Source organism: Protopterus annectens, chromosome 7.part0 (genome assembly GCF_019279795.1).
Source record: "Protopterus annectens isolate FY-2018-M chromosome 7.part0, PAN1.0, whole genome shotgun sequence".
Classification (NCBI taxonomy): domain Eukaryota; kingdom Metazoa; phylum Chordata; order Ceratodontiformes; family Protopteridae; genus Protopterus; species Protopterus annectens.
This window is the reverse complement of record NC_056739.1, coordinates 743,635,443-743,663,098: the sequence shown is the minus strand read 5'-3', so window position 1 is coordinate 743,663,098 and position 27,656 is coordinate 743,635,443. Positions and strand designations below refer to the sequence as shown.

The following is a 27,656-nucleotide window of genomic DNA, read 5'->3' as shown; positions in this document are numbered from 1 at the left end:
ATATGGATCAGTGCGGCTTTGTGGAGGGGAGGCAAACATTTGACAATATTAACAGAACATCGATGATCCAGAGGGAAGCAGAATGCAAGAAAGTACCACTTTTATTGGTGGGTCTTGATGCACAAAAAGCATTCGACATAGTAGACTGGGACTTCATGAACAGTTTCCAGTCTAGGGGACGTCACCTTTTTCTGCAACAGTTTCTTCCTTCTGTTGTAGAGTTTATTAATGGCAGGGGACAACCAGACTGGCTTCCTTTTTTTGGAGGAGAGCATCTTGGTTCTGTTAGGTATAGCTAGTTCCATGCGCTTATGTATATGTTCGTACAGTGCACTGGTGAATGATTCAGCAGTCATGCATCTATTTTTGGCATGGGTGCCATGAAGGTAGCCACCTCTGTTTTTAGGAGTCCAAAGTCAGCTTTGGAGAAGTTTTTCATGGTGGATACCTTTGCGGGGTTGTGTAGGTGAGATGTGGATTTCCATGGTGATTCGTTTGTGGTTGGATCTATCCAGGGAAGAACTGACTACTGGTGTAGAGCAACAGTTGCCCATGTTAGTAATAACCAGGTCAAGGATGTTGCTTCCTCTAGTGGGGGTATGAATGAGCTGGTCCAGGTCATTGGAACTGATGAATTCCAGGAAGCATTGGGCCAGTGCATTGATGTTTGAGTAGTTTTCTCAGTTGATGGAGGGGTAAAGTCTCCTAGTAAGAGAGTGTCGGTCTGGACCTTGATAGATTCCAGGGTGCTTAGGAACTTGGAGTGAGAGTCTAGGGACATGGCTGGGGACCAACAGCAGGCTATGACCTGGATCGCAGTTTTACCCAATGTTAGTTGTACCTGAAGCATTTCAGATGCATTATGCTGGGCTACTTAGTCTAGAGGTGTGCATATCCTTTATGAATATAGAGACACCACCACCTCTGTAGCTTCGGTCCATGTTTTGGAGCTCAAAGGTGTGGAATGAGTTATAGCCTGGTAGCGCAGGCGTGCTTTCTGCTGCTTTAAACCAGGTCTCCGTTACAGCACAAATGTCGATGTTCTCCATTTTGAGGACTGCTTCGAGCGAGTACAACTTCAAATTTAGACTTCTAGCACTGAGCAGCATGACCCTCAGATTGCATTTATTTATAGCTGTTACGGTGGTAATTTGGTTTTTGAAACACTTACTAAAAAGGTACTATAGGGGTGTCAAGAGCCTTAGCCAGTACCCAGAAACCCAGGGGTGACAGATACAGGCCATCTCTGGCAAAGCATCGAGGTCTGTCAATCATGTCATTCCACGCAGACAGATACTACATCCCCTTAGAATAGCACTAGAAACTTACCCAATTGTTGAAGTCAATCATTTTTTGTTTGTACTGCGGTATCGTTCTGGGTGACGGTAGGACACTCCTCAGGGCTAGTGTCATACCTGCCTCGGCCACATAACCCGAGAGCTCCACCATGTCTCTTCATGTAGTCCAGGGAGGTGCATCGCCAGTCATTCACAACCACATGGACAATGACAGAGTCATACTTGTACTTGTTCTGGAGTGACCTAAGTGCGTGTGTTATGTGTTGGATTCTGGCACCAGAGCGACAGCTGACTGTTACCTTCTCCTTATTCAACCTAGCGAGTGGGACATCTGTGTGCCTCACTATTGAGTCACCTATGATTAGTATACTGCACAAGGTGTTTAGCTTTAGGTGCTTAGGTTGAGGGGCACATTGTGGAGGTGAGCTATGTGTGCTGTGGTGGTAGAGTGTGTTTCTGTCTTGGAGGGCTCTGCTGTCTGGGTAAATTTATAGAGTGCCTCCATAAAGGTTGGTGTGTGGTTTGTGTTTTTATGTAAGAGCTATTATAGTGGGTGTTCTTCTGGAGGGCTACGTGTTCCATGTGGTCTGGTGCAGGTGTTGACCTTCTCCTCTTGATCAGCAAGACTGGTCTTGGCTGGAGAGTGCACAGCTTCCAATTTGGTGATATAAGTGCATCTCTCAGAATTTTGAGTGTTGGGAGGTAAGAGGAGAGGGTTGTCTGTGTACATGAGGAAGTTGCTACACTGCCTCAGAATGCCCAGGCACACCAGGTTAATAGGAGAAAGCACAGGGAACTGCCTTTTAATCATGCCAGGAGGAGTGGTCATAACTAAGTACTGGAGCTATTTCCGTGAAGAACGACTATTGCTAATGGGCCCTTAGGTGTGCTATAAAAAGAAGTTATGTACCTACCATAATGTTCCATGTTAGTAGTCTTCATCTCGCCTTCTTTCTTGCTTGTTGGGATCCTCGGCTCCGACTCTGCCATCTTCTATAGCTCGAGAGCTGTTTACTGGCTCAAGGCTACCCCTTATTCCATGATGCCTAGCGCTAGCTACCCAGATCTCATTTGAAAGAGCTAACCCCAGCCATAGCTATGGAATGAAACCCTTCCAAACAGAGGGTTAAACCTACCTGTTATAACCTCTAAGTCAGTAGAGGAAATAAATCAGAGAACACTCAGCCAGTAAAACTTAAACTCCTCTCGGTCCAACAGGATAGGGGGATGGAGGGGGGGACGCAAGAAAGAAGGCGAGATGAAGACAACTAACATGGAACGTTATGGTAGGTACATAACTTCTTTATGTTAAGTTGTCTATCTCGCCTTCGTTTCTAGCTTGTTGGGACAGCGTCCCTAGCACCTACGATCCTGGGCAGCTCATTGGAATAGACTCTTCAGAACAGTGGAACCAAAGTTAGCTCTACTCCTGGAGACCATGTCTAACTTGTGATGAGAAATAAAGGTATGAAGATTTGCCCACGAGGCAGCGACACAGATAGAGTCCATGGGCAACCTAGACTGGAAGTCTACAGAGGTGGCCAAAGCCCTAGTAGAATGACCTTTCGGTGTGGTAGACAATTCTTTGTTTCTTAGTTGATAGATGAAGGTAATAATGTAAGACAACCACCTGGACAGGGTCACTTTAAAGACTGGAAGACCCTGTTTGCCCCTAGCATAGGAAAGGAAAAGTTGATCTGACTTTCTTATATCCTTCGTTCTATGCAGATAAAAACCCAATTGTCTATGAACATCCAAAAGGTGTAATTTGTATTCTGCCATGTCGGTGTAGTTAGGGAAAAACACAGGAAGGTCTATGGATTGGTTTAGATTATTTTCTGAGCAGACCTTAGGAAGGAAGGAGGGGTTAGTTCTCAGAGCAACCCTGTCCTTATGAAAAACTAAGTACAGAGGATGAACACTTAGTGCTTGAAGTTCCGAGACACGTCTGGCTGAGGTAATAGCTACCAGAAAGAGTGTTTTCCAAGATAGAAACTTAAAGGAACAGGATACTGCCGGTTCAAAAGGGGGCATAATCAAGGAGGTTAGTACCAAATTAAGGTCCCAAGGAGGAGGGGGATCTCTCACTGGGGGACTAAGGAGAGTAGTCCCTCTGAGAAAAGCTTTACACAGCTTATGAGACATAATGTTTAGATTGGAAAACCCGACATGAAAGTTAGAGATGGCCGCTAGTTGAACCCTGATTGTGGCAGAAGCAGACCCAGAATGAAAAAGCTCTGTTATGAACTCCAGGATTTCGTGAACTGGGGCTGAAAAGGGATCTATGTTCCTAGCCTCTGCCCAACAAGGGAAACGTTTCCATTTGCTAGCATACGTCTTGCTAGTAGCAGATTTGTGAGAGGAGACAATAATCTCACGCACACCCGGGGAAATGCAGGGAAGTCTGGCTAGGGTTGGAATTGGATCAACCAAGCTGTGAGCTGGAGTGTTTGGCAGGATCGATGCAGCTCTCCTGATTGATGAATCAGCAGGTCTGGAATAGGATCCAGAGTCCAGGGCTGCTCGAGGAGGTAACAGTGCAGGAACGGAAACCAAATCTGTCGAGGCCAGTAAGGAGCAATGAGGATCATTTTGCAACCCAACGATATAGCTTTCTGTATGAGTTTGGGTATAAGAGGGAACGGCGGGAAGGGATAAAGAAGACCCTGAGGCCAATCGTGCACTAGAGCGTCTCTGGGAGGGTGACCGGGAAGCGGTAAAAGGGAGAAGTAGTTACTACATTTGCTGCTGAAGGGGGTGGCAAACAGATCGCAGCAAGGCTGTCCCCATTTGCGGAAGATCAGATCCGCAACTACCTGATTCAGAGACCACTCATGAGGCATGAGAATAGCTCTGCTGAGCCTGTCCGCTATGACGATGGACTTCCCAGGGACGTGCGAGGCAATCAGAAATCGTTGGGAGGAAATCGACCACTGCCAGAGTCTGAGTGCTTCTCAACATAGGGGGTAGGACCTAGTTCCACCCTGCTTGTTGATGTACCACACTACTGACATGCTGTCAGTTTGAACTGTAATGGTCCCAGAAGGGAGGGAGTCCTGACGTGCTTGCAACGCTAGGAGCACAGCTCTCATCTCCAAGACATTTATGTGCAGATGGTACTCGTGAGGCTGCCAAGTGCATTGGACTGTCCTGCCCTGATAATGCCCCCCCCCACCCTATCAGTGAGGCATCAGTGGTCACTGTGGCAACCAGAGGAGGCTGGATGAATGGTCTGCCTTGAGACACTAGTGGGGAGACCATCCACCAGGAAATGTGCCTTTTGCATATTTCTGTAATCGTGATCATGTGAGACATGGGGAGTTGTTGAAAGGACCACTGTGTGAAGAGAAGCCACTGAAGGATTCTCATGTGAAAACGGGCCAGAGGTATCAGAAGAATTGCCGCTGCCATAGAACCCAAGTTTGAAGGACCAACCTGACTTGTTGCCCTTTTGCATTGCATGAGGATATGAACTTGCTGCCGAATCGTGGCCACCCTGTCTGGCGGTAGCCTTGTGGACATACTTATTGTATCTAAATCTGCTCTTATATAGGTAATAGATTGACAGGGCAACAAGGCAGATTTTTCGAAATTTATAAATGCCTAGCTGGGCACAAGTTGAGATTGTATAGTCCCTGGCCTGAAGGAGTTGATGCCTGGTAGTAGCAGTAAGGAGCCAGTCGTCTATATAAGGAAACACCTGGAATCCTTGACGCCTCAGATGAGCCGTGACTACTGCCATGCATTTGGTGAACACCCTGGGGGCTGTGGTGAGACCAAAGGGCAGAGCTCTGAACTGGTAATGACTGGCTCCCAGCTGGAAATGATGGAATCTCCTGGAGCGCCTGTCCATTTTGATGTGGTAGTACGCATCCTAAAGATCTATGGAGCACATCCAATTTTCCTGACCCAGAAAGAGTAGAATGGACTGTAGCATGACCATCCGAAACTTTGTTCTTTGAACAGACTTGTTTAGTCTGCTGAGATCCAGAATCGGTCTCCAGTCCCCTGTCTTTTTTGGTACCAAAAAGAACCTTGAGTAAGTTCCGGATCTGAGTTGGTTTGCCGGGACTTCCTGGATGACTCTTTTTTTCTAGCACTCTTGAAACTTCTATGACTGCTTGAGCCCTCAGATTGAGTGGAACATCTGGAAGGGATTTGCTTGACGGTAAGGGAGGTTGAAAGAAGGGAATTATATAGCCTCCGGATATGATTGAGTGTACCCATTTGTCTCGCGTTAGGTTTTGCCAGGCTTTTGGGTACAGTGAAAGTCTTCCCCCGACTGCCTCCAGAGGTGGGCAGCCGGGCAACCCTTCAAGATGCTGGAAGGGCTTGTCAGAGAAGGATTCTCTGCTGCCCTGGTTCTGCGGACCTCCTCTGCCCTGAGGGTGGAATCTGTTGTTATTGTTTCCTTCTCTGCCCCTGGAGGAAACATCACTACGTGTGTCAGGCGAGGCTCCCTGGGATTTCCAAAACCACATTTTTCCACTCTTCTGACCTTTGAGATATGGTCTGGAAGGAGTGGAAAAATGGACTCCCATGGCAGAGAGAGTCTTGCCTTCCTGTTCACACTTAGTGAGTGTGTCTTTCAACTGTGGTCCAAAAAGAAATGAACTGTCAAAGGGACTGTTGGTGAATGACGCCCTAAAAGGTTCCACAAAATTACACAGTCGCATCCATGCGCGTCTCCTGAGGGCCACGCCTGTATCTGCGGCTCTACTCGCACCATCGGCTGTATAGGAAATGAGCTTCATGGAGGAGTTAACTACCGAATTAAGGGTTGCCAGCTGAGAAGCCACTTTAGCCCCTTCAGCTGATGGATCCTGGAGGGTATCTCCAAGCTCTTTCAGGAGATCCCTCTGAAGCCTGGTAAAATGGCATAAGCAATTCAGACACCTCATGGAAAAGGTCGCTGAAGCAAATATATGCTTCCTGTATCTATCCATGGTCCTAGACTCCTTGTTAGGAGGATGGACAGAGGAAGAAGTTTCTGCCAACTCCTTTTTAGTGGCTGCTGCTACCACCATGGCATCTATGGGAACACCCTTAGTAAGGGACTGTTTATCAGGTGGTGCAGTGATACACTTGCCGGGTCTCCTCGGGGTTGGTTCCACTGTATCCGGGGCTGACCAAGCCCTTCGAGCCACCACTGACATTAGTGGATCGAAAGGTGGACACACCCAGGAGGTGGAAGGTCGGGAACTGAACGCATCCAGGAATACAGATTCATCCTCGGTAGGGACTAGGGCAGTCCAGTTCCCCCTCTGCTTAAGCATTTCCAGGATGTTTGAAAAGGAAACATCTTCAGAGGGGGATCTCGGGAACCCTTCCGATTCATCCAAGTCCATATCCGAATCCGTATCCAAAGTGACAGACTCAGGGGAGTCTATGTGCTTCCTCTTGCACTTCCTCTTCCGAGTGGGCTCCTCTGAATGATCAGGGGAGGCCTCGGAAATACAGGAAACACCCAATGGGGTGCTCTGGAGCGCCAGTTTCCCATGCTTGGGTCTGGAGGAGGGGCAGAGGTTGACGCAGGCACTACAGGGTACGGAGCCAGTGGGGTCGAACGTGGAGCTGACTGAGAGGCCAGTACACTCCTCATGACATCGAATGCAGAGAAGGCTCCGGTTCTGAGGAAACCTGAATCCTCCTCCGCACCAAGGGAGACGGCTCCGAGGCCGATGTATGAGCCAAGCTCACCTGCGCCGACTCTCAGAGAGGGAGAACGGGGTCGGACAAGGGTCCAATGCCACTCGCCCCATCGGAGCCGACGAGGAAGTCTCGGCGCCCAGATCCCTCGATGGAAGGCACCATCGAGGGGATCGGAGCTGACGACGGAACCGAAGGGGAAATCGTTATTGGTGCCGACGGTTCCACGATTCGAACCCCAACAAACTCTGGCTCCGAGCTCAATGGAGTCGGAGGAGGAACATCGATGGAAGCAGACGGAGCAAACACCTGTTGAGAAGGACTGGACAACATTTTGGCCAGTGCCTGCAACTTCAACTTACTGACCCACTCTCTCCATGTTGTGATCCAAGAGCCTAGAAGACCAAGAAGAGTGGGAGGATCTGTGACTGCGGTCACTCTGCAACAGAGTAGACAGAGGAGCCGAATGTATACACTCTAGAGAAGGGGACCTCGGCCTCTTGTGGGTCCGCAACAGCTCCGAAGGTACTAGTGGATCCGACGGGGAGGCAGTCTCCTCGGTTCCAGCCGGAACCGAAGTAGAAGGTAAGGCTTCGGGCCAATGACGGCTCCGAGCTGGGAGCAGACGATTTGGTCGGTTTAGGAGATTTCACCGGCTGAGTCTTGGCTGGTGAATCCTGGGGCTTAAGAAGACCCCTCAAAATAAGCTTATTTTTGCGCTCCTGCAAAACCCTTTGGACTGAATGCATGGCATACAGAACAAGAGTCCTGCAGGTGCACTGAGCCTAAGCAGTAGACGCAAAAAGTGTGCCCATCTGTCGGAGACATTTTCTGACAGCATTAGTCACACTTCTTGAATCTAGACACCTTGAATTATTTAGACATATCCAACTAGAGAATAATATATCCTACAGTGAATTGTTTTTGGCCAAACGGCCGAGCAGCAAAAACTAACAGACACTAACCAAAAACACACAATATACTACAATTAAAGATAGTTTTTTTTTTTTTTTAAACTAGGAAGCCTCTAACTTAAACGGCTACCTAGAAAATAAAAAGAAGAAAAGGCTCAACTGAAATGCTACAAGAGGGATAGAGGGAGGGGGGAAGGGGAAGAACTCACTAACTTAAACGAGTTCTAAATGAAAACTACAATTACAGTAAACTACAACAAACTAGTTAGCGACTATGTTGAAAAAGAATAAACTATCAAAACAGAACCCTACTCTGACAGAAAAAAGTAGTACAATAAAACTTGTATGAGCCTGAGCCAGTAACAACGAACCTCGCAGCTGAAGCGGCAAATGAGATCTGGGTAGCTAGCGCTAGGCATCATGGGATAAGGGGTAGCCTCGAGCCAGTAAACAGCTCTCGAGCTATAGAAGATGGCAGAGTCGGAGCAGAGGATCGGCTCCGATCCCAACAATCAAGAAACGAAGGCGAGATAGACAACTTAATATTAATTGCTACAAAAACCTGTTGAAGTGCAAAGCGATTAGGCTATTTGAAGTGCAAGAGAGAAAGAACTAGCAAGATCTAAAGGAAAAACTGAAGACCAGACTTTCTGGCACCAGTAATAGTTTTCTGGTCGATTGAGGGCTACCAGGAGCCAGATAACCCATTGGTTAGGACTGCAACAGTGAAACATGATGAACATCTACAATTTCTAGGCCAGAAACCACTCCTCTTGTGGTAGATAGGCTACCTAGTGCTTACCACTCCGAATGATGAGCTAGAAGGCTTCCCTCCAACACAGAAAGTCTTGGGGGCTCAGAAGCTTACAAACAGTCCTGGATACAGCAAATCTGTATCTGGACTACACTAGTTACAGGAAAGGTGGGAAACAAGCTTATAATTTTTTTTTTCTTTTTTACAGAAAAGCAGCTAAAACAGCAGTAAAACAATTAAAATGCACTGCAAGTTAGCACGCGAGTGTGCGGCAATATTAAAGCAAATATAGTTTAAATAAATGCAATTTAATTAAAAAAATGACTAAAAACGTGCAGAAAGCAGTAAATTAGGAAAAAATCAAAATGGAAGCACTTAGAGTACCGGAAAACAATGCCAGCAAATGTATAAATAATTCAGTCAAGCAAAAATTAAGACACTGCAAAACTCTGAAAAGTTAAAAAGTACCAAAACATACACTTATCAGCTCTATATTTTCAGATTGTTTGAGACGTACACTCAGTCAGAACACAAGGAGATTCTAGCAAAGGGTTTTTTTTATATAAAGTGGAAAGGGAGAAAGGAGGAACAGAATATAATTCAAAGTTAAGAAGCTAGGAGAAAAAATGTAGCTCATTCTACCGAATACAGAGAGAAATCACACTAGACTGGGAGGAGTGTCCCAGATCAAATTTACAGTAGGGGCGGGCAACTGCAAAACCACTAAGTATAACAACAAGACACCAAATGGGGGGGGGGGGGGGTAACTATTCTACAGCTACTAGCTTCTCACAAACAGAAAATACAACTTTCAGTATGAAAAAGCAGTTTACAGTTAAGTAATTCAGTAAAAATGCAATTACATTAATGAAACACTAGCAATGAAAAATACAGTTAAAACAGTATAAAACAGTACACAAATGCAGTGAAACAGTAAAAAAAATTTATAACAGTGCAAAATGTAGTAGAATAGCTGTATAGCACAATTATACGCGTTAAGAAGTGCAATTCAATGAAATAAATGAAGCATTTGCTTTCCCTGATACAACTGTATGGTTGATTAGAAGAATATATGAGGGATCGGAGGTGCAATTCAAAGTGGGTGGGGTCCTCTCCGATAATTTCTACTTGAGTAGACGAACCAGGCAGGGTTGTCCGCTTTCCCCTTTGTTGTTTGCATTATATTTAGAACTACTGGCAAAGAAAATAAGAGACTCAGAAATTCAAGGATATAATTGGTATGGTAGTCAGGAAAAGCTAGCACTATTTGCAGATGATATTTTATACATGACAAAACCAGAAAGGGATACAACATTGTTGTGGAACATTTTACAACGGTTTCATATCTTCTTGGTACACAAAATGAATGAAGCTAAAACAAGGGCAACAGTGGTAAATTATGTACCCACACACAAATTGGTCCAACAATATCCATATTTATGGGGACATGATAAAATGAAATATTTAGGAGTATGGATTAGAAATTACTCTGTGGTGGCAGCTAAGGATATGTGGGAAGAGACTAAACAGAAGACAAAACAAAAATTGAGAAACTGGAAGTCTTGTTATATGGATATGGATAAGAAGATACAAGCCATTAAAATGTTTTTAGTCCCTTTAGTCTTGTACACAGGTCAGGCATACTTTTATCAACCGGAGAAGTTGTGGATAGCAATTAAATGATTTTATCTGGGAAGGGAAGACAGCAAGTGTCAAGTGAGATAAGCTGATTCTACCAACAGAAGGTGGACTAGGATTACCTAATTTGAGGGGGTATTTTACAGAAATACAGTTAAGGCTCTTATACATAGCGCAAACAGAAAACTATAATTCAAAGTGGAAAAGAATGATGCTGACATAGGCAGGAAGCTCAAGAAATTGGAAAGATTGAGATTCTGGATGCAGACTCTTAAGGAGAACAACCAAAATCAGAGTATTATATTCATAAATTAGCAGGGAGTATTCAAAGAACCAAACCAGCAGGAAAATGGAGAAAAGAGATTTTGCCGATAGGGTTAACTGTGGTCAGGGATATAGATAAAAGGCAAAAGGGGGCTGGAATTTATTGGAGAAAACTGGCAAATGAACCAAGGTATTGGGAGCAAATAACTAGAAAGGTAACAGAATGGGAAGAGACCAAGAATTTATTTGGACTGCAGGTTAAAGATTGCCTTCCCTATGAAGGATTGATATCAGCAGTATAGCAAAGAGAAAGAAATAGGTGGCTCCTAAATGAAATACCAGCACTGGTAGAGTTTTTAACAGAATCTAGAACAGAAGCTGCTGTTAAAAAAGGAATAATTAGTAAACCATCTAAAACATTGCATGATAATTGTAAGAATCAGTGGAGTTTAGAAAGGATTGGGAAGAGAGACTGGAGAAGCAATTCACAGAGAGACAATGGGGAGCTATATGTATATCTCCCAAATATGCAACAAAGTCTAGAACAGGGGTGTCCAACCTTTTGGCTTGCTGGGGCCGCAGTGAGTGAACAGAAATTGTCTTGGGGCCGCATATAAAATATATCATATAGTTAACTTTTTCGCTGCCGCAGGTGACCAAAGTTGACCACCTGGCTGTACTGTAGGTGCATTCAAACAATGAATAAATGTAATAAATGCCAATTTGCCTTAAAATTCTAATTCTCATTCTAATTCTCTAATCTAACAGTTAACTCTAACATCTTAGTTAATAAATAAATAAATATATATATATACATACATATATATATATATATATATATATATATATATATATATATACTTTTTTTTTACAAATAAACAGATATTCACTACAGCACTAGCATCTCTCACTGGGAAAACCACTCCAGCAGTCCAACTACATAAAATGGCAACATTAGCAGCCCTACAATACTATAATACACAAAAATAAGCCAACAAATTTGCAATAAAGTACAGAATTCACATTGCTGACTTAATAAAACAATTCTAAATAAGCTACAAGAGGGTCTCACCCAAACAAATGACTGATGCCAGATCCATGGCCTCAAGCTAAATGCTAAAATGCATCATCATCCCCTTTGGGGAGAGTGATGTCCCCACAAATTATCACAGTAATAACAATGTTGTAAGCACGCAATCAGTCGCGAGGTGCTTGGGCACCGAGGTTGATAGAAACCGGACTTTTGACCACCATGTCTCCATTGTACGGAAAGCTTTTTACATGGCCCATCTCATTAGTAAGGGTATCTCATCCAGGGACAAAGTGGTCATAACATCCCTGTATTCTTCCTTTATAAGAGCCATTACTGAGTGCAAAGCCCCTTTTGACATGTGCCTCAGCAAAACACCCTGCCAAAAGAAAGACTACAACCATTTCTGACAAAAAAGTCAAAGGACTAAGTTTACTTAGTTATCCAAACAGACTACAAAGCTTCTTGCTTTCCTCTTTCTCTCATTGTTGTGTCTTTCGGCTTTTCCCAGTTAGGGGTCGCCACAGCGGAACTCTGGTCCGCTAATGATTGGCAGTAGATTTTTACATGCCAAGTTGCCACCTCTGATGCACAACCTTCAACGAAGGTACGCCCATTCACACGTCTCCACACAGAAGATGCTCTAGCTGAGAATCGAACAGGACAACGTCTTACTGTGAGGTGACAATGCTACCGCAGCACCACCACCGCATTGGCCCCTATAAATTTCATCACTGGCTTGCTTTCCAGGCTAAGAAAGATCCTGCCTTAAGAGACTTTCTCCACCTCAGAAATACTGGTTATATTTAAAACACTCACTACAAAGACCACAGCCTTCACTGCAACATAAACAAGCCACTCTGTATGGTCAGGTTCTTGATACAAAAACTTCAACTTCTATAAAAAGCTCCACTCTCATTATCAGACAATGTAGTTCAGCAACACGACAACTGGATGGATAAATGTACTCCTTCAGTAAGTAGCATAGCCTTTATCAAACCGGATGGAAAATCCACATACTAAACTTTCCTAGTTGGATGGCCAAGATCTAATATTGGTTACTCTAGTCTACTTGCCCAAGAAGAGGGGCCTGTTTAACTAAGAATTCCATTTGCAAAAATATACTCAATATACATATTAAATCTCTCTATCTTTCTCACACACACACACACACACACACACACACTCACAAAAGGAGCCCCTACTTCTAAAATAGGCAACCTCAGTAATCACATGACACACACTCACTGAATGAAATTGTCTGGAAGTAAAAATATCGGAAAAAAATCATACTAGAAATGGACTCATCCATCCAATTTCCCACCACCGAAAGGACTATCAATAAATTAGCAAACACTGCTCAGCAAAAAGTAAATCAATAAGAAATCCATAAACTCTCTAAGATCATACTACATACTGGAGTAAACCTATAACTTCCCTCCAGTCTAAAGCCATTCGAGATTCAGACATTTTAATTTGTGCAGAAGTTACTCACAGACTGACAGTTTACTGAGCTGTCACATTAGCACTCTGTGCTTACGTCTGAACCAATGAAGAATACCTGTCAATTCCAAAAGAATTAAAGTAGCTCAATAAGGTTATTTGCACGGTTATATGGCAGTTTATATTGGAAATAAGCAAAGATATTAAAAAGGCTGTTTCTCGTAATTATGCTGTACAGTCTTCGAAGGTAAATACAACCTTCTGATTTAGTATGGAACCAGACCTCTCAACCTTAGAGCAAGAAATCTAGAGAAAGAGAAAAATAAAAGTGGGACACAGGCCCAAAAATAGTTAGGCATCACAGACACTATTGAAACAACTGTAGCTGCAAACATTATACATCACTTATAATCTTTCTATCCCATCATTGTCAGTTAAGCATTATATGGCTCATTCAATCCTGCCTTCTTTTGCAACAAAGAAAACCATACTTTGAAATGACAAATGCATTACAAATAATAAATAAAGCACATTGCATCCACATCCTGCAACTTCCTACCTGCAAACAATCACAGAGCTTTCACTGAAACTAGGGCTGCTTATTTCCCAGGAATGGTAGCTCTCCCTAATTAAGTCTAATGGGATACAATCTACCAGGATCTGGACTACCTAAAATAAATTAAATTATGGCCTGCAAATTGCAAGTGCACTTTGTTTAATTAAACTATATTTCTAAGCCCACTTACTGTATTTTTTCAGTAACATCCTAATATCCATTTCCAGGTCATTTTACAAGACATTAGCAATGGTAGACTTGCCATCCTCCAGATACCTACCTACAGGACCACACTCATACTGCTAGCATTGTCAATTAAATATAAATATCCATGCACAACAAATGGCAAGAAGCTATGTCTTAAAAACATCTACTTTTGGCATGCCTAGTACCAAAGTATCAGGTTTTGAAACAAAGAAACATTCTCCACAGTCCATAAGTCTCCGTCTTTAATGATCATCTACTGTTGCAGCCCTCCCAACACACAAACACACATACACAATAAAACCCACAACATTTAAAAAATGACATTGTGCTCACCTGATTTGCCAGTATTGATGATCCACCAAAGCTATACTTATTGTTGTCCATTCTGCCACTGCTTAGAACCCACCAATGACAAAACAGTACTGGGTGATTTTTTGTTTGTCAGAAAAAACAATTCAACTTTATATGCTACAGTCCCACAAAGTCAATCCACTACTGACCCATTAACCCTAGGTTGTTGTCTCATTCTTACTCCCTGGAGCTGCATTACCTTGGATGACTAACTTTATTTCCTAAGCAAAAGATACAAATTGGAAGATGAAGCAAAAATCCATATGGTTGAGAGGTATGATTTCATATTCAATGCAACACTCTCCGTCAGGAAAGCCACAATTTAATGAAAGTGTACTTTTAATGTACGATATATTTGTGAGCTAACTTATTTGTGTTCAGTAGGTAGACTGATCATCATTAGCCTCTTTGTGCATGTGTCTCTCTGTCATGCATACATACACACACACACTCTTCTTATACTTTCACATACACAAACATTCTGCTTTCATGCATGTACTCACTCATTCACTCACTCCATACTTACCTGTTAACACAGGTAAGTGCTGTCCCTTTCAAAGGCAGTGACGGCAAATCCATACACTAGTCCACTAGTCCCTCTTAAGCGAGCGAGCACACACACACACACTAATTCTTTGGCATGAAATAACAGCGGGACCACACAGATCCTTCTTTAGTGCAAAAGAATCAAAACTAGAATGGTGCTTTGGTGGATGCGCACACCAAGAGAGTTATAGGTCATGGGCGTGAAAAACACAAAACAAAAAAAGTGTTTTGGGGCATGCGTTTATTGATGTTGCAGTTAGAGGCCGGGGGCCGCATAGAAGAGCTCTGAGGGCCGCAGGTTGGACACATCTGGTCTAGAAGATTTAGGATCTTTGCCTGGAAGTGTTTACATAGGCATTTTTATATCCCAAATAGAGTCCAAAGAATTCTTCCTCAGGTGGACAGCAAATGTTGGAGGTGTTACTGGCAAGAAAGAGGTTGCTGGGAACATATTTTCTGGAAGTGTGATGAGTTGGCAGACGTCTGGAATCCTCCACAGACCGCTCTGTTGGAGATGCTGGGTGAGCAGATTGGACTGACTGGGGAGTTGATTTTTTTTAAATTATTCTATAGAATCAGAATTGCCTAGACACAGTAAAGCCTTGCTGAGACTAATTATGGTGGCTGCCAAAAAAGCAATCACTAGAAAATGGAAATCAAAGTCTAGACCAACTTTACTAGAAGTAGTGAATATAGTAACAAGAGAGAAAACAACTGGAACTGGGATCTTTAGAAAAGGGAAGGAGGACCAAACTACATAGGAAACAATGGGAATTGTGGGAACAATACATGCAGAGCAGAAATGATGTTTAAGAGGCAGAATTTGAATGAGCTATATAATGCTTAACTGACAATAACTGGATGGTTTATAAGTGTTGTACAATGTTTGCAACTACAGTTGTTTCACTGGTGTCTGTGATGTAAACAGTAACTAAACTGATATAATTTTGCATGTTTTTAATTTATATAAATGTAAGATTTCCTATGTCATATGTGTAAACTTAATAAAGATGTTTGGAAAAAAAAAATAACTTCAGAATATATAAAATCTGTGGGTGTAGCTGTTTAATCAGGCAAATGCTTCCATACAGAGGGATAACTTGCTTTTTGGAAAGCGTATGCAATTATGTGCATTTCCTGCAAGTTAAAATGAGCTGGGGGTGTTAAAAATTAAAATGTAAATAGCTTTTTGTTTGAGTGATTTTACTGAAGCAGAAAGTCTGGGAAAATGTGACATAGATTCAAACAGAAATGAGAAGCAGCAACTGTATACAAGGATCAGCCTTCCAAACATTAAATGTGTGCATGCAAGTTGGAACCTTAAAACATACATTCAAGAAAAACTGTTGTGTAGAAAATATGAAAAAAAGAAGTTATGTACCTACCATAACGTTCCATGTTTGTTGCCCTTCATCTCGGCTTCCTTCTTGCTGGTTGGGTTCGGAGCCGATTCTCGGCTCCGACTCGGCCGATATACAATAGCTCAAGAGCTTTTACTGGCTCGAGTCTTCCCCTTATCTAGACATACAGCAGCTACCCAGATCACGTTTGTAATAGCACACACTAGACATATGTAGTAACAAAAAAAGAAGTTCTGTACCTACCATAACATTCTATGTTAGTTGTCTTCATCTCGCCTTCCCTTCTTGCTGTTTGGGTTTGGAGCCAATCCTCGGCTCCAACTCGGCCATCTTCTATAGCTCGAGAGCTGTTTACTGGATCAAGGCTACCCCTTATCACAGAATGCCCAGATCTCGTTTGTGATAGCGCACACTAGACATAAGTAGAGTAGCCAGTTACCTAAAAACAAGTTGTCCAATACACTTAAAACAAGGAAAGAGTCATAAATTACCTGGCACGTGAAGTAATAAAAGATACTCAGCCAGTGAAAACAAAAGGAACTCCTCTCAATCCTCTAGGAAGGGGGAAGGAGGGAGGGATGCAAGAAGGAAGGCGAGATGAAGACAACTAACATGGAACGTTATGGTAGGTACATAACTTCTTTATGTTAAGTTGCCCATCTCTCCTTCGTTCTTGCTGCTTGGGACAGCATCCCTAGCACCTAAAATCCCGGGTGGCTCATTGGAACAGACACTTCAGAACAGTAGAACCAAAGGAAGCTCTGCTCCGGGAGACCATATCCACCTTTTAATGAGAGATAAAAGTATGAGGGTTTGCCCAAGTGGCAGCTGCACAGATTGAGTCTATGGGCAACCTAGACTGAAAGGCTACAGAGGTGGCTAATGCTCTAGTAGAATGACCTTTTGGTTTAGCTGGTAGCTCTTTATTTCATAACTGATAAATAAAGGCAATAGTATCAGATAACCACCTGGATAAGGTCACCTTAGAAACTGGAAGACCTCGTTTGTTGAAAGCATAAGAAAGAAATAACTGGTCTGACTTTCTTAGTTCCTTAGTTCTACGGAGGTAAAAACACAATTGTCTGTGCACATCAAGTTGGTGGAGCTTGTATTCTGCCTTGTTGCTGTGATTGGGAAAGAAAACTGGGAGATCTATGGATTGATTTAAATTGTTCTCTGAGCAGACTTTAGGAATAAAGGATGGATTGGTCCTCAGAGAAACTCTGTCCTTGTGAAACACCAGGAAAGGAGAACGAACACACAGTGCTTGAAGTTCTGAGACACGTCTAGCTGAAGTGATAGCAACCAGAAAAAGTGTCTTCCAAGAAAGAAATTTTAAGGAACATGATGCTGCCAGTTCAAAGGGAGGCAAAATTAAGGAAGCTAAAACTAAATTGAGATCCCAAGGAGGAGGATCTCTAACTGGGGGTCTAAGAAGAGATATTCCTCTCATAAAGGCCTTGCAGAGCTTATCAGACATTATGCTAGAATTGAACATACTGATATGAAAATTAGAAATGGCAGCTAGCTGTACTCTAATGGTAGCGGAAGCCGCACCAGACTGAAAAAGTTGTGCTAGAAATTCAAGAATTTCATGGACTGGGGCTGAGAAAAGATCCAAATTTCTAGATTCTGCCCAGTAAAAAAAATGTTTCCATTTACTAGCCCATGTTTTCCTCATAGTAGACTTATGTGAGGAAACAATATCATCACGGACTGCTGGGGAGATATTGGAAAGCCTGGCTAAGGTTGGAAGTGGAGTAACCAAACTGTGAGCTGGAGAGTTTGAAGGGATTGGTGCAATCCGCCTGATTGATGAATCAGAAGATCTGGAACTGGGTCCAGAGTCCACGGTTGATCCAGAAGGCAGAGGTGCAGGAACGGGAAACATATCTGTCGAGACTAATATGGGGCAATGAGGATCATTCTGCATCCCAACGATTTTGCTTTCTGTATGAGTCTTGGTATTAGGGGAAAAGTGTAAAGGAGTCCCTGAGGCCAATCATGGACTAGAGCATCTCTGGGTATATGACCTGGAAGACGAAGTAGGGAGAAGTAGCTGCTGCATTTGTTGTTGAGAGGAGTGGCAAACAGATCGCAGCAAGGCTGTCCCCATTTGCGGAACATAAGATCCACAACTTCCTGATTCAAAGACCACTCGTGAGGCATGAGGATAGCTCTACTGAGCCTGTCCGCTATAATGTTGGATTTCCCAGGCATGTGTGTTGCTATCAGAAAACGTTGGGAGGAAATCGCCCATTGCCACAGTCTGAGTGCTTCTCGACACAAGGGGTAAGACCTGGTCCCGCCCTGTTTGTTGATGTACCACACCACTGACAGGTTGTCCGTATGGATTGCAATGGTCCCAGAAGGAAGAGAGTCTTGAAGGGCTTGCAACACTAGGAGCACTGCTCTCATTTCTAGGACATTGATATGTAGATGGTACTCGTGAGGTTGCCAAGTATCTTGGACTGTACTGCCTAGATAATGCCCACCCCACCCTATCGGAGAGGCGTCCGTGGTCACTGTGGCTACCGGAGGGGGTTGTATGAAAGGTCTGCCCTGAATCACCAGTGAGGAGGCCATCCACCAAGAAAGGTGCCTTTTGCATGTTTCTGTGATCAGGATCATGTGAGACATGGGTGGCTGCTGTAAAGACCACTGCGTGAAAAGAAGCCACTGAAGGATTCTAATGTGTAAACAAGAAGAATTGCAGCTGCCATGGTGCCTAGAGCTTGAATGACATATCTGACTTGAATCCTTTTGCTCTGCATTAGAATTAACACCTGTTGACGAATAGTGGAAACTCTCTCCTGTGGTAATCTTGCAAACATTTCTTTTGTGTTTAATTCTGCTCCTATGTATGTGACAGACTGACAGAGCAACAAGGCAGATTTTTCGAAATTTACTGTAATACCTAGTTGAGTGCATGACGTGACTGTATAATCCCGTGCCTCTAAGAGTTGATGCCTGGTGGTAGCAGTCAGGAGCCAGTCGTCTAGATAGGGAAACACCTGGAATCCTTGATGCCTCAGGTGAGCCGTGACTACTGCCATACACATGGTGAACACCCTGGGGGCTGAGGTGAGACCAAAGGGCAGAGCTCTGAACTGGTAATGACTAGCCCCTACCTGGAAGCGAAGAAATCTCCTGGAGCGTCTGTCCATCTTGATATGGCAGTACGTGTCCTGAAGCTCTATTATTGTCCCAGAAAAGGGAAAATGGACTGCAGTGTCACCATTCGGAACTTTTCTTTTTTGTACAGATTTGTTCAATCTGCTGAGATCCAGTATTGGTCTCCAGTCCCCTGTCTTTTTTGGTACTAAAAAGAATCTTGAGTAAGTTCCGGATCCTAGTTGGTCTGCGGGGACTTCTTGAATGGCTCTTTTTTCTAGCAGTCTTGAAACTTCTGTAACTGCTTGATCCCTTAGATTGGGTGGGACATCTGGGATAGACTTTTTTGATTCTATGGGGGATTGACGGAAGGGAATTTTGTAACCTCCGGATATAATGGATAGTACCCATCTGTCTCTTGTTATATTTTGCCAGGCTTTTGGGTACATTGAAAGTCTTCCCCCGACTGCCTCCAGAGGTGAGCAGTCAGGCAACCCTTCAGGGATTCTGGAAGGGCTTGGCAGAGAAGGTTTCTCTGTCACCCTGGTTTTGTGGTCCCCCTCTGCCACGAGGGCAGCGTCTGTTATTGTTGTTTCCCCCTCTGCCCCTGGGGGAAAAAATCACCACATCTGTCAGGCAAGGGTCCCTGGGATTTTCGGAACCACATCTTTCCGCTCTTCTGACCCTTGGGATAAGGTCTGGAAGGGGTAGAAAAATGGACTCCCACAGCAGAGAGAGTCTTGCCTTCCTGCTCACACCTGGTCAATGTGTCTTTCACCTGAGGCCCAAACAGAAAGGAGCCATCAAAGGGAGTATTGGTGAAGGATGCTCATAAGGGTTCCGCAAACTGAAACAGCCGCATCCAAGCATGTCTCCTGAGAGCCACATCTGTCCCTGCGGCTCTGCTCGCTCCATCGGCTGCATAGGAAATTAGCCACATGGAGGAGTTGACTATGGAATTAAGAGTCGCAAGCTGAGAAGCTAATTTGGCTGGTACTCCCTCAGCTGTAGGATCTTGAAGGGTATCTCCAAGCTCTTTCAGGAGATCCCTTTGAAGACATGTAAAATGGCATAGATGGCTCAGGGACCTCATCGATAAGGTCGCTGAAGCAAACATTCGCTTTCTATATCTGTCCATCATCCAAGACTCTGTTTGGAGGATGAAGAGGTTTCTGCTAACTCTTTCTTGGTGGCTGCTGCTACCACCATAGCATCAACGGGCACACCTTTGGAGAGGAATTATTTGTCCTGGGGGAGGCTGTAATAAATTTGTTTGGTCTCCTAGGAGTAGGTTCCACAGAATCTGGAGCTGACCAAGCCTTTCGAGCCACTACAGACATGAGTGGATCGAAAGGAGGAGATATCCAGGAGGTGGAAGGTCAGGAACCGAATGTGTCCAGGTATATAGACTCGTCCTTGGTAGGGGCTAGGGAAGTCCAGTCCCCCCCTCTGTCTAAGCATTTCAAGGATGTCTGAAAAGGAAACATCTTCAGAGGGGAACCTTGGAGACCCTTCCGATTCATCCATCTCTGTATCTGAGGTGACAGACTCAGGGGAGTCTGTGTGCTTCCTCTTGCACTTCTTCCGGAGAGGCTCTTCTGAGTGATCAGGGGAGGCTTCAGAAGAAGAGGGATCACCCAATGGGGTGTCCTGGGGTATAGGTTCCCTACGCTTGGGATCTGGACAAGGAGTAGAGATCGGAACAGACACCATGGGGGGGGGGTGGAGCCGATGGAGCTGGCAGTAGAGCTGTTTCGGGGGACAACACACTCCGCATGACCTCAAAGGTGTCCTGACCTCTAGGCAAAGAAAGCTCCGGCTCCAAAGAGACTGGAGTCCTTCTCTGCGTCGAGGGTGACTGCTCAGAGGCCGATGTGGGAGCCGAGCTCACCTGCGCCGAAGCTCCGAGGGGGAGAATGGAGCCGACGAGAAAGCCCCGGTGCCCAGATCTCTCGACAGAAGGTACAATCGAGGTAATCGGAGCAGACGTTGGAACCGAAGAAGAGATGTCCAGCACTGACGGTTCTACTACCTGCAGATCCATGGTCTCTGGCTCCGAGCTAAAGGTAGTTGGAGGAGGAATGGAAATAGAGGTGGTTGGAGCTGATACCTGCTGAGGTGGGCTGGACAGTAATTTTGCCAGGGCCTGTGACTTAAGCAACCTACTTACTACTCTCTCCACATCATGATCCGATAATCTAGGGGATCGATATGAGTGGGAAGAATGATGGCTACGTTCACTCTGTAACAAGGGTGACTGAGGTGCCGAGTGGATGGGCTCCAAGGATGGAGACCTCAGTCTCTTATGGCTCTCAGACAGCTCCGAAATAGCAGATGGAGCCGACGAAAAAGTTGCCTTGTTGGTGCCAGCCGGCACCGACATACTTGGTTGGTCAAGTAAAGGAGTCAGCGCCGAGGGCTTGACACACTTAGGGGATTTCACTGGCTGAGTACTTTTAGCTGGAGAATCCTGAGGCTTCAATAATCCCCCAAAGGATTAATTTGTTTCTGCGCTCCTGCAGGACCCTTGGACTAAAAGCGTGACATATAGAACAAGAGTCCTGCAGGGGAACAGCGCCGAAACAATATACACAAAATATAAGGCGATAAAGGGTACAAGTACTAAGAGACTAAGGTTAACACTTTTACAATTAAAATTTTACAACAGCAGCAAAAATATGTAATACAAAAAAATACTAAGCCTGAGCCAGTAACGAAGCAACCTCACAGCTAAAGCGGCAAACAAGATCTGGGTAGCTGACGCTGGGCATTCTGGGATAAGGGGTAGCCTCGAGCCAGTAAACAGCACGCGAGCTATACAAGATGGCTGAGTCGGAGCCGAGGATCGGCTCCGAACCCAAACAGCAAGAAGGAAGGCAAGATGGACAACTTAACATCATTTTTTTTACTAAGCTGTTACACCAAGGTAGGAAGGTCAAAGTATGGTTAGCCAACCTGGTATGTCAGCAGAAAACTCGGCCAGTGTAACCAATAAAGAACTCCTCTCAGACTTCCAGGAAGGGGGAAGGAGGAGGGGATGCAAGAAGGAAGATAAGATGAAGGACAAAGAAGGAACGTTATAGTAGGTACACAACTTCTTTATGTTATGCTGTCCTATCTCGCCATTGTTCTTGCTGGTTGGGACCGCATCCCCAGCACCTGGTACTCGGGTGGCTCACTGGAACAAACTCTTCAGGACCATGGAACCAAATGAAGCCCTATTCCGGGAGACCACATCCACTAGGTAATGAGAGATAAAGGTATGAGGATTTGCCAATATTGCTGCTGCAGAGATTGAATCTAAAGGCAAATTAGATTGGAAGGTAACAGAGGTGGCTAAGGTCTTGGCTGAATGTCCTTTGGATCTTCCTGGAAGCGTCTTTTTATGCAAGCCATATGAATAAGTGATTGTGTCTGACAGGCATTTTGATAAAGTCACTTTAGAAACTGGGTAACCTTGCTTATTGTCAGCAAAGGATATGAGCAACTGGTCTGATTTTCTGAGGTCTTGGGTACTGTTTAAATAAAAATGTAACTGTCTATGAACATCCAGATTGGTGTAATCTATACCCTGCCTTGTTGCCATAATTGGGGAAGAACACAGGAAGCTCAAAGGACTGATTTAAGTTATATTCAGAACAAACCTTTGGCAAGAAAGAAGGATTGGTCCTTAGACACTATCTTTGTGAAAAATGACATACGGCGGGCAAATAGACAAAGCATGTAATTCAGAACCATGTCTAGCTGAGATTATTACAACCAAGAAGAGCATTTTCTCAGATAGAAACTTCAAGCGGCAAGATGATGCTGGTTGAAAAGGGGGCAGAACCATTGAAGCTAAAACCAAGTTTTGGTCCGGAGGGGGGGGGGGGGTCTCTTACCGGGGGTCATAAAAGTGTTGTACCTTGTAAGAATGCTCTGCACAACTTATGGGTCATAAGTTTGAACCCAAGTCTCCTACATGAAAATTGGAGATGGCACCCAGATGGACATTAATAGTAGCTGCAGCTGCCCCCTTTTCGAAGGTTTTGGTCAGAAAGTCAAGAACCTGGTGAACAGGAGCCATAAAAGGATCAATGTTATTACTTTTGGCACAGTAAGACGTCGTCTTCCATTTGCTAGAGTAAATCATCCTAGTAGTGGGCTTGTGGGAGGAAACTAGTATGCGTTGTACAGCAAAGGAAATGTTTGGGAGCCTGGCTAAGATTGGAAGTGGAGTAACCAAGCAGTCAGCTTGAGAGTTTGAAGGGATGGGTGAAGCCTGCCTGACTGATGCGTCAGGAGATCCGGAAATGGGTCCAGTATCCAGAGCTGCAGATGAAGGTGATGGCGAAGAAACGGAAATCATATCTGATGAGGCCAGTAAGGAGCAATGAGGATGAGTTTTCAACCCAACAATTTTGGTTTCTGAAGCACCTTTGGAATGAGAGAGAAGGGTGGAAACGCATATAGTAGTCCCGGAGGCCAATTGCAAACAAGTGCATCCATGGGTGACTGTCCCTAGGGGGAACTAGGGCGAAGTAGCTGCTGCATTTGTTGTTTAGGGGAGTGGCAAAAAGATCACAGCATGGCTGGCCTCATTTGCGAAAAATCAAGTCCGCAATTTCTTGCTTCAGGGACCAATCGTGAGGCATGAGGATAGCACTGCTGAGCCTGTCCACTATCACGTTTGATTTTCCGGGAATGTGCATTGCAATCAGAAAACATTAGGAAGGCATTGCCCATTGCCTTACTCAAAGTGCCTCCCGACACAAGGGGTAAGATCTGGTTCCGCCCTGCTTGTTGATGTACCATACCACTGACATATAGTCTATCTGGATTGCAATGGTCCCTGTAGGTAGAGTCTTGAAGTGCTTGCAACACCAGAAGCACCGCTCTCATCTCTAGAACACTGATGTGCAAATGGTTCTCGTGAGATTGCCATGTTCCTTGGGACAGACTGTCCCAGATAATGCCCCCCCCCCATCTGGGAAGCATCCGTGGTCACTGTGGCTACCAGATGCGGGTCTAGAAAGTGTCTGCCCAGAGTCACCTCAGGGAGACCAGCCACCATAGCAGGTCCTTTTTGCAAGATTCCGTGATCAAGATCATGTGTGACATTGGCAATTCCTGGAAAGACCACTGAGTGAAAAGAAGCCACTGTAGAATCTGTATGTGGAAGCGTGCTAAAGGAACTAGCGTAATAGCTGCAGCCATCGAGCCCAGTACTTGTAAGACTTGTCCAGCCTGAACTCTCGTCTTGTTTATGAGAAAAGAAACTTGATGAATGGTTGGCACCTTGTCTAGAGGCAGTTTTGCTATCATGCGTCTTGTATCTAAGTCTGCCCCTATAAACGTAATAGACTGCCTTGTCAGTCTATAAACGTAATAGACTGATAAGGGAACAAGGCAGATTTTCGTAGTTTATTGTGATGCCTAACTGGGAACAAGTTTGGATTGTGTAGTCCTGTGCCTTAATTAGGTGATGCTCGGTGGTAGCAGTGACAAGCCAGTTGTCTAAATATGGAAACAAATGGAATCCTAGATGCCTCAGGTGAGCTTTGACCACTGCCATACACTTGGTAAACACCCTGGGGGCTGTGGTGAGACCAAAGGGCCAGGCCCTAAACTGATAAGGACTGGCTCCCAGCTGGAAGCGTAGGAATCTCCTGGATTGCCTGTCCATTTTTATATGGTAGTACACGTCCTAGAGATCTATGGAGCACATCCAATTGTTCTGACCCGAAAAAAGAAGACTGGATTGCAGTGTCACCATCCGGAACTTTGTCTTTTTTACCGATTGGTTTAGCTTGCTGAGATCTAAGATTGTTCTCAAGTTCCCTGTCTTTTCTGGAACTAAAAAGAACCTTCACTAAGTTCTGGATCCGATCCAGGGACTTCCTGGATGGCTTTTTTTCCTAGCAACCTTTGAAGCTCTAGGATCACATGATCCGGAAGACTGGGTGGAACACCTGGGCTAGAATGTTTGTCTTTTTGAGGGGGACTGAGAAAAGGAAAATTTTTAACCCCTGGATATTATCGACAGCACCCATGTTTCTCTCCTAATAGATTGCCAGGCTGCTGGGTACAGTGATAGTCTGCCCCCGACTGCCTCCAGAGGTGGACAGCCGGGCCGCCCTTCAGTTGTGATGGAAGGGCCTAGCAGAGAAAGTATCTGTCACCCTGCTGTTGTGGACCCCCTCTGCCACAAGGGCTGCGTCTTCCATTGTTTCCCCCTCTGCCACTGGGGGAAAAGTCACCAAGTGTGTCAGGCGAAGATCCCTGGCATTTTCAAAACCACATTTTTCCACTCTTTTAACCCTTAGGATAGGGTCTAGATGGAGTGGAAAAACGGACCCCTACTGCAGAGAGAGTCCTGCGATCCTGTTCACACCTGGTGAGAGTCTCTTTTACCTGAGGTCCAAACAAGGACAAGCCATCAAAGGGGGTGTTGGTAAATGAAGACTTAAAGGGTTCCACAGACTGACAACGGCGCATCAAGGAGTGTCTGCGAAAAGCTACTCCGGTACCTGCTGCCCTACTCGCTCCATCTGCCGCATAATAAATGATCCTCGTGGAGGAGTTTAACATGGAGTTCAAGGTCGCAAGCTGGGAAGCTGCCCTGTTCGCAACTCCCTCAGCTCTAGGATCTTGCAGGGTATCTCCTAGCTCCTTCAGGAGATCCCTCTGAAGTCGTGTGAAATGTGACAAGTAATTCAGTGATCTGAGAGTAAAAGTCCCTGAAGAAAACAAATGCTTCCCATACCAGCCCATCGTACGAGACTCTTTGTTTGGCAGATGGACAGATGAAGTTTCCGCAAGTTCCTTCTTGGTGGCTGTTGCCACCACCATGGCATCAACAGGGACCACCTTGGAGAGAAAAGACTTATCTTCTGGAGCTGTAATAAATGTATTATGTCTCCTCGGAACAGGTTCCATGATCTCTGGAGCACTCCACGCCTTTCGACTCACTACAGACAATTTCGACTCACTACAGACAAAAGTGGGTCGAAGGGCGGAGATACCCAAGAGGTGGAGGGTGGGGAACCAAATGCGTCCATGTATACGGACTGGTCCTCGGAAGGGGCTAGGGACTTCCAGCCACCCCTCTAACGATTTCCAAGATGTCTGAAAAGGAGACATCTTCAGTGGGGGACCCTGCGGACCCTTCTGACTCATCCAAGTCCATATCTGAAGTGAAAGACTCGGGGGAGCATAGACGCTTCCTTTTACACTTCTTCTGAGGGACCTCCTCCAAATGCTCGGGAGACGTTTCAGAAGAAGTGAGATCACCCAGTGGGGCGTCCTGGGGCACAGGTTACCTATGCCTGGCAGGAGGAGGGACAAAGGCAGGCACAGAGGAAGAAAGAGCCAATGGAGCCAAGGGTGGAGCAGGAGACAGCACTCTCCTCATCACCTCAAAGGCACCATGGTCCAGAGTCGAAGGAGCCTCCGGCTCTGAAGAGCCCAGAGATCTCCAAACCAGGGGCGAAGGCTCTGAGGCTGATGTAGGAGCCGAAGCTCTGAGAGGGAGAATGGGGTTGGACAAGGGTCTGATGCCACTTCCCCCCTCGAAGTCGGTGAGAGAGCTTTGGCGCTCAGACCCCTCGATGGACTGAGACATCGAAGAGATTGGAGCGGTCGTCGGAACCAATAAGGGAGAAGAAACTGGAGCCGACAGTTCCGCCACCACGACCTCCATGCACTCTGGCTCCGAGCTCTAAAGAGTCAGAGGAGGTATCGATGGAGAAGCTGGGAGGGCCGAAGGAGCCAAATCCTTATGGGCTGGGCTCGAGAACAATTTATCAAGTCCCTGTGACTTGAAGAGCCTGTTGACCACTCTCTCCATGTCGTGATCCGAAAGTATGGAAGACCGAGCAGAGTTTGAAGAGGACCGGTGACTGGCCGCACCAGGCTGCAGCAGTGGAGATTGTGGAGCGGAGTGTACCGGCTCCAAAGAGGGAGACCTTGGTCTCCTATGGATCTGGACTGGCTCCGAGGACACAGATGGAGCCGCCGGAGACTTAGCTTTGTCAGAGCCAATGGTGGGGTCTGACAGAGCCGAAGGCTTCTCAGTAATTTTTGTCTGTTCTGAGCTTGGAACCAAAGGCTTGGAGTGTTTCTCAGACACTTTGGCTGAGTGAGGACCCTGAGACAAGGCATCTTGCGGGTCCTTCAGGAGGCCACGTAAAATAAGCTTATTTTTCTTTCCAGCAGGACTCTAGAACTGAAAGTATGACAGATCGAGCAAGAGTCCTACAGGTGAACAGCCATTAAACAATAAACGCAACTCGTGTGCCCATCCGTAAGGGACATTTTGTGGCAAAACGAGTCATCTTTTAAACCCAGAGGTTTTACCCTCTTTAGACATAACAAGCACTAATCAGGAAAAAGTTTCCACAGAGAAAAACTATCACTCACAGCCTACAACAAGTAGAAGCAAACAGGCTGATAACCAAAAAGGAAAAAAACCTTAAAAATATTTTTTTTTCTTTCTTTTTGAATGGAAGGAGGAGGAGGAAAGGAGAGAGCATCTAACTTAAACATCAGCT

The 27,656-nt window shown here is 45.0% G+C and overlaps 1 protein-coding gene across 1 annotated transcript in view; it reads right to left on the bottom strand.

The window, feature by feature from the left end:
- Positions 1-27,656, bottom strand: part of STAG3 (stromal antigen 3) — a 4,836,058-nt gene that overhangs the window by 1,648,346 nt on the left and 3,160,056 nt on the right. Inside the window, exon 25 of the mRNA XM_044077272.1 lies at positions 25,647-25,655. Within this exon, the coding sequence (XP_043933207.1) occupies positions 25,647-25,655 (9 nt within the window). The remainder of the gene's footprint in view (positions 1-25,646; positions 25,656-27,656) is intronic.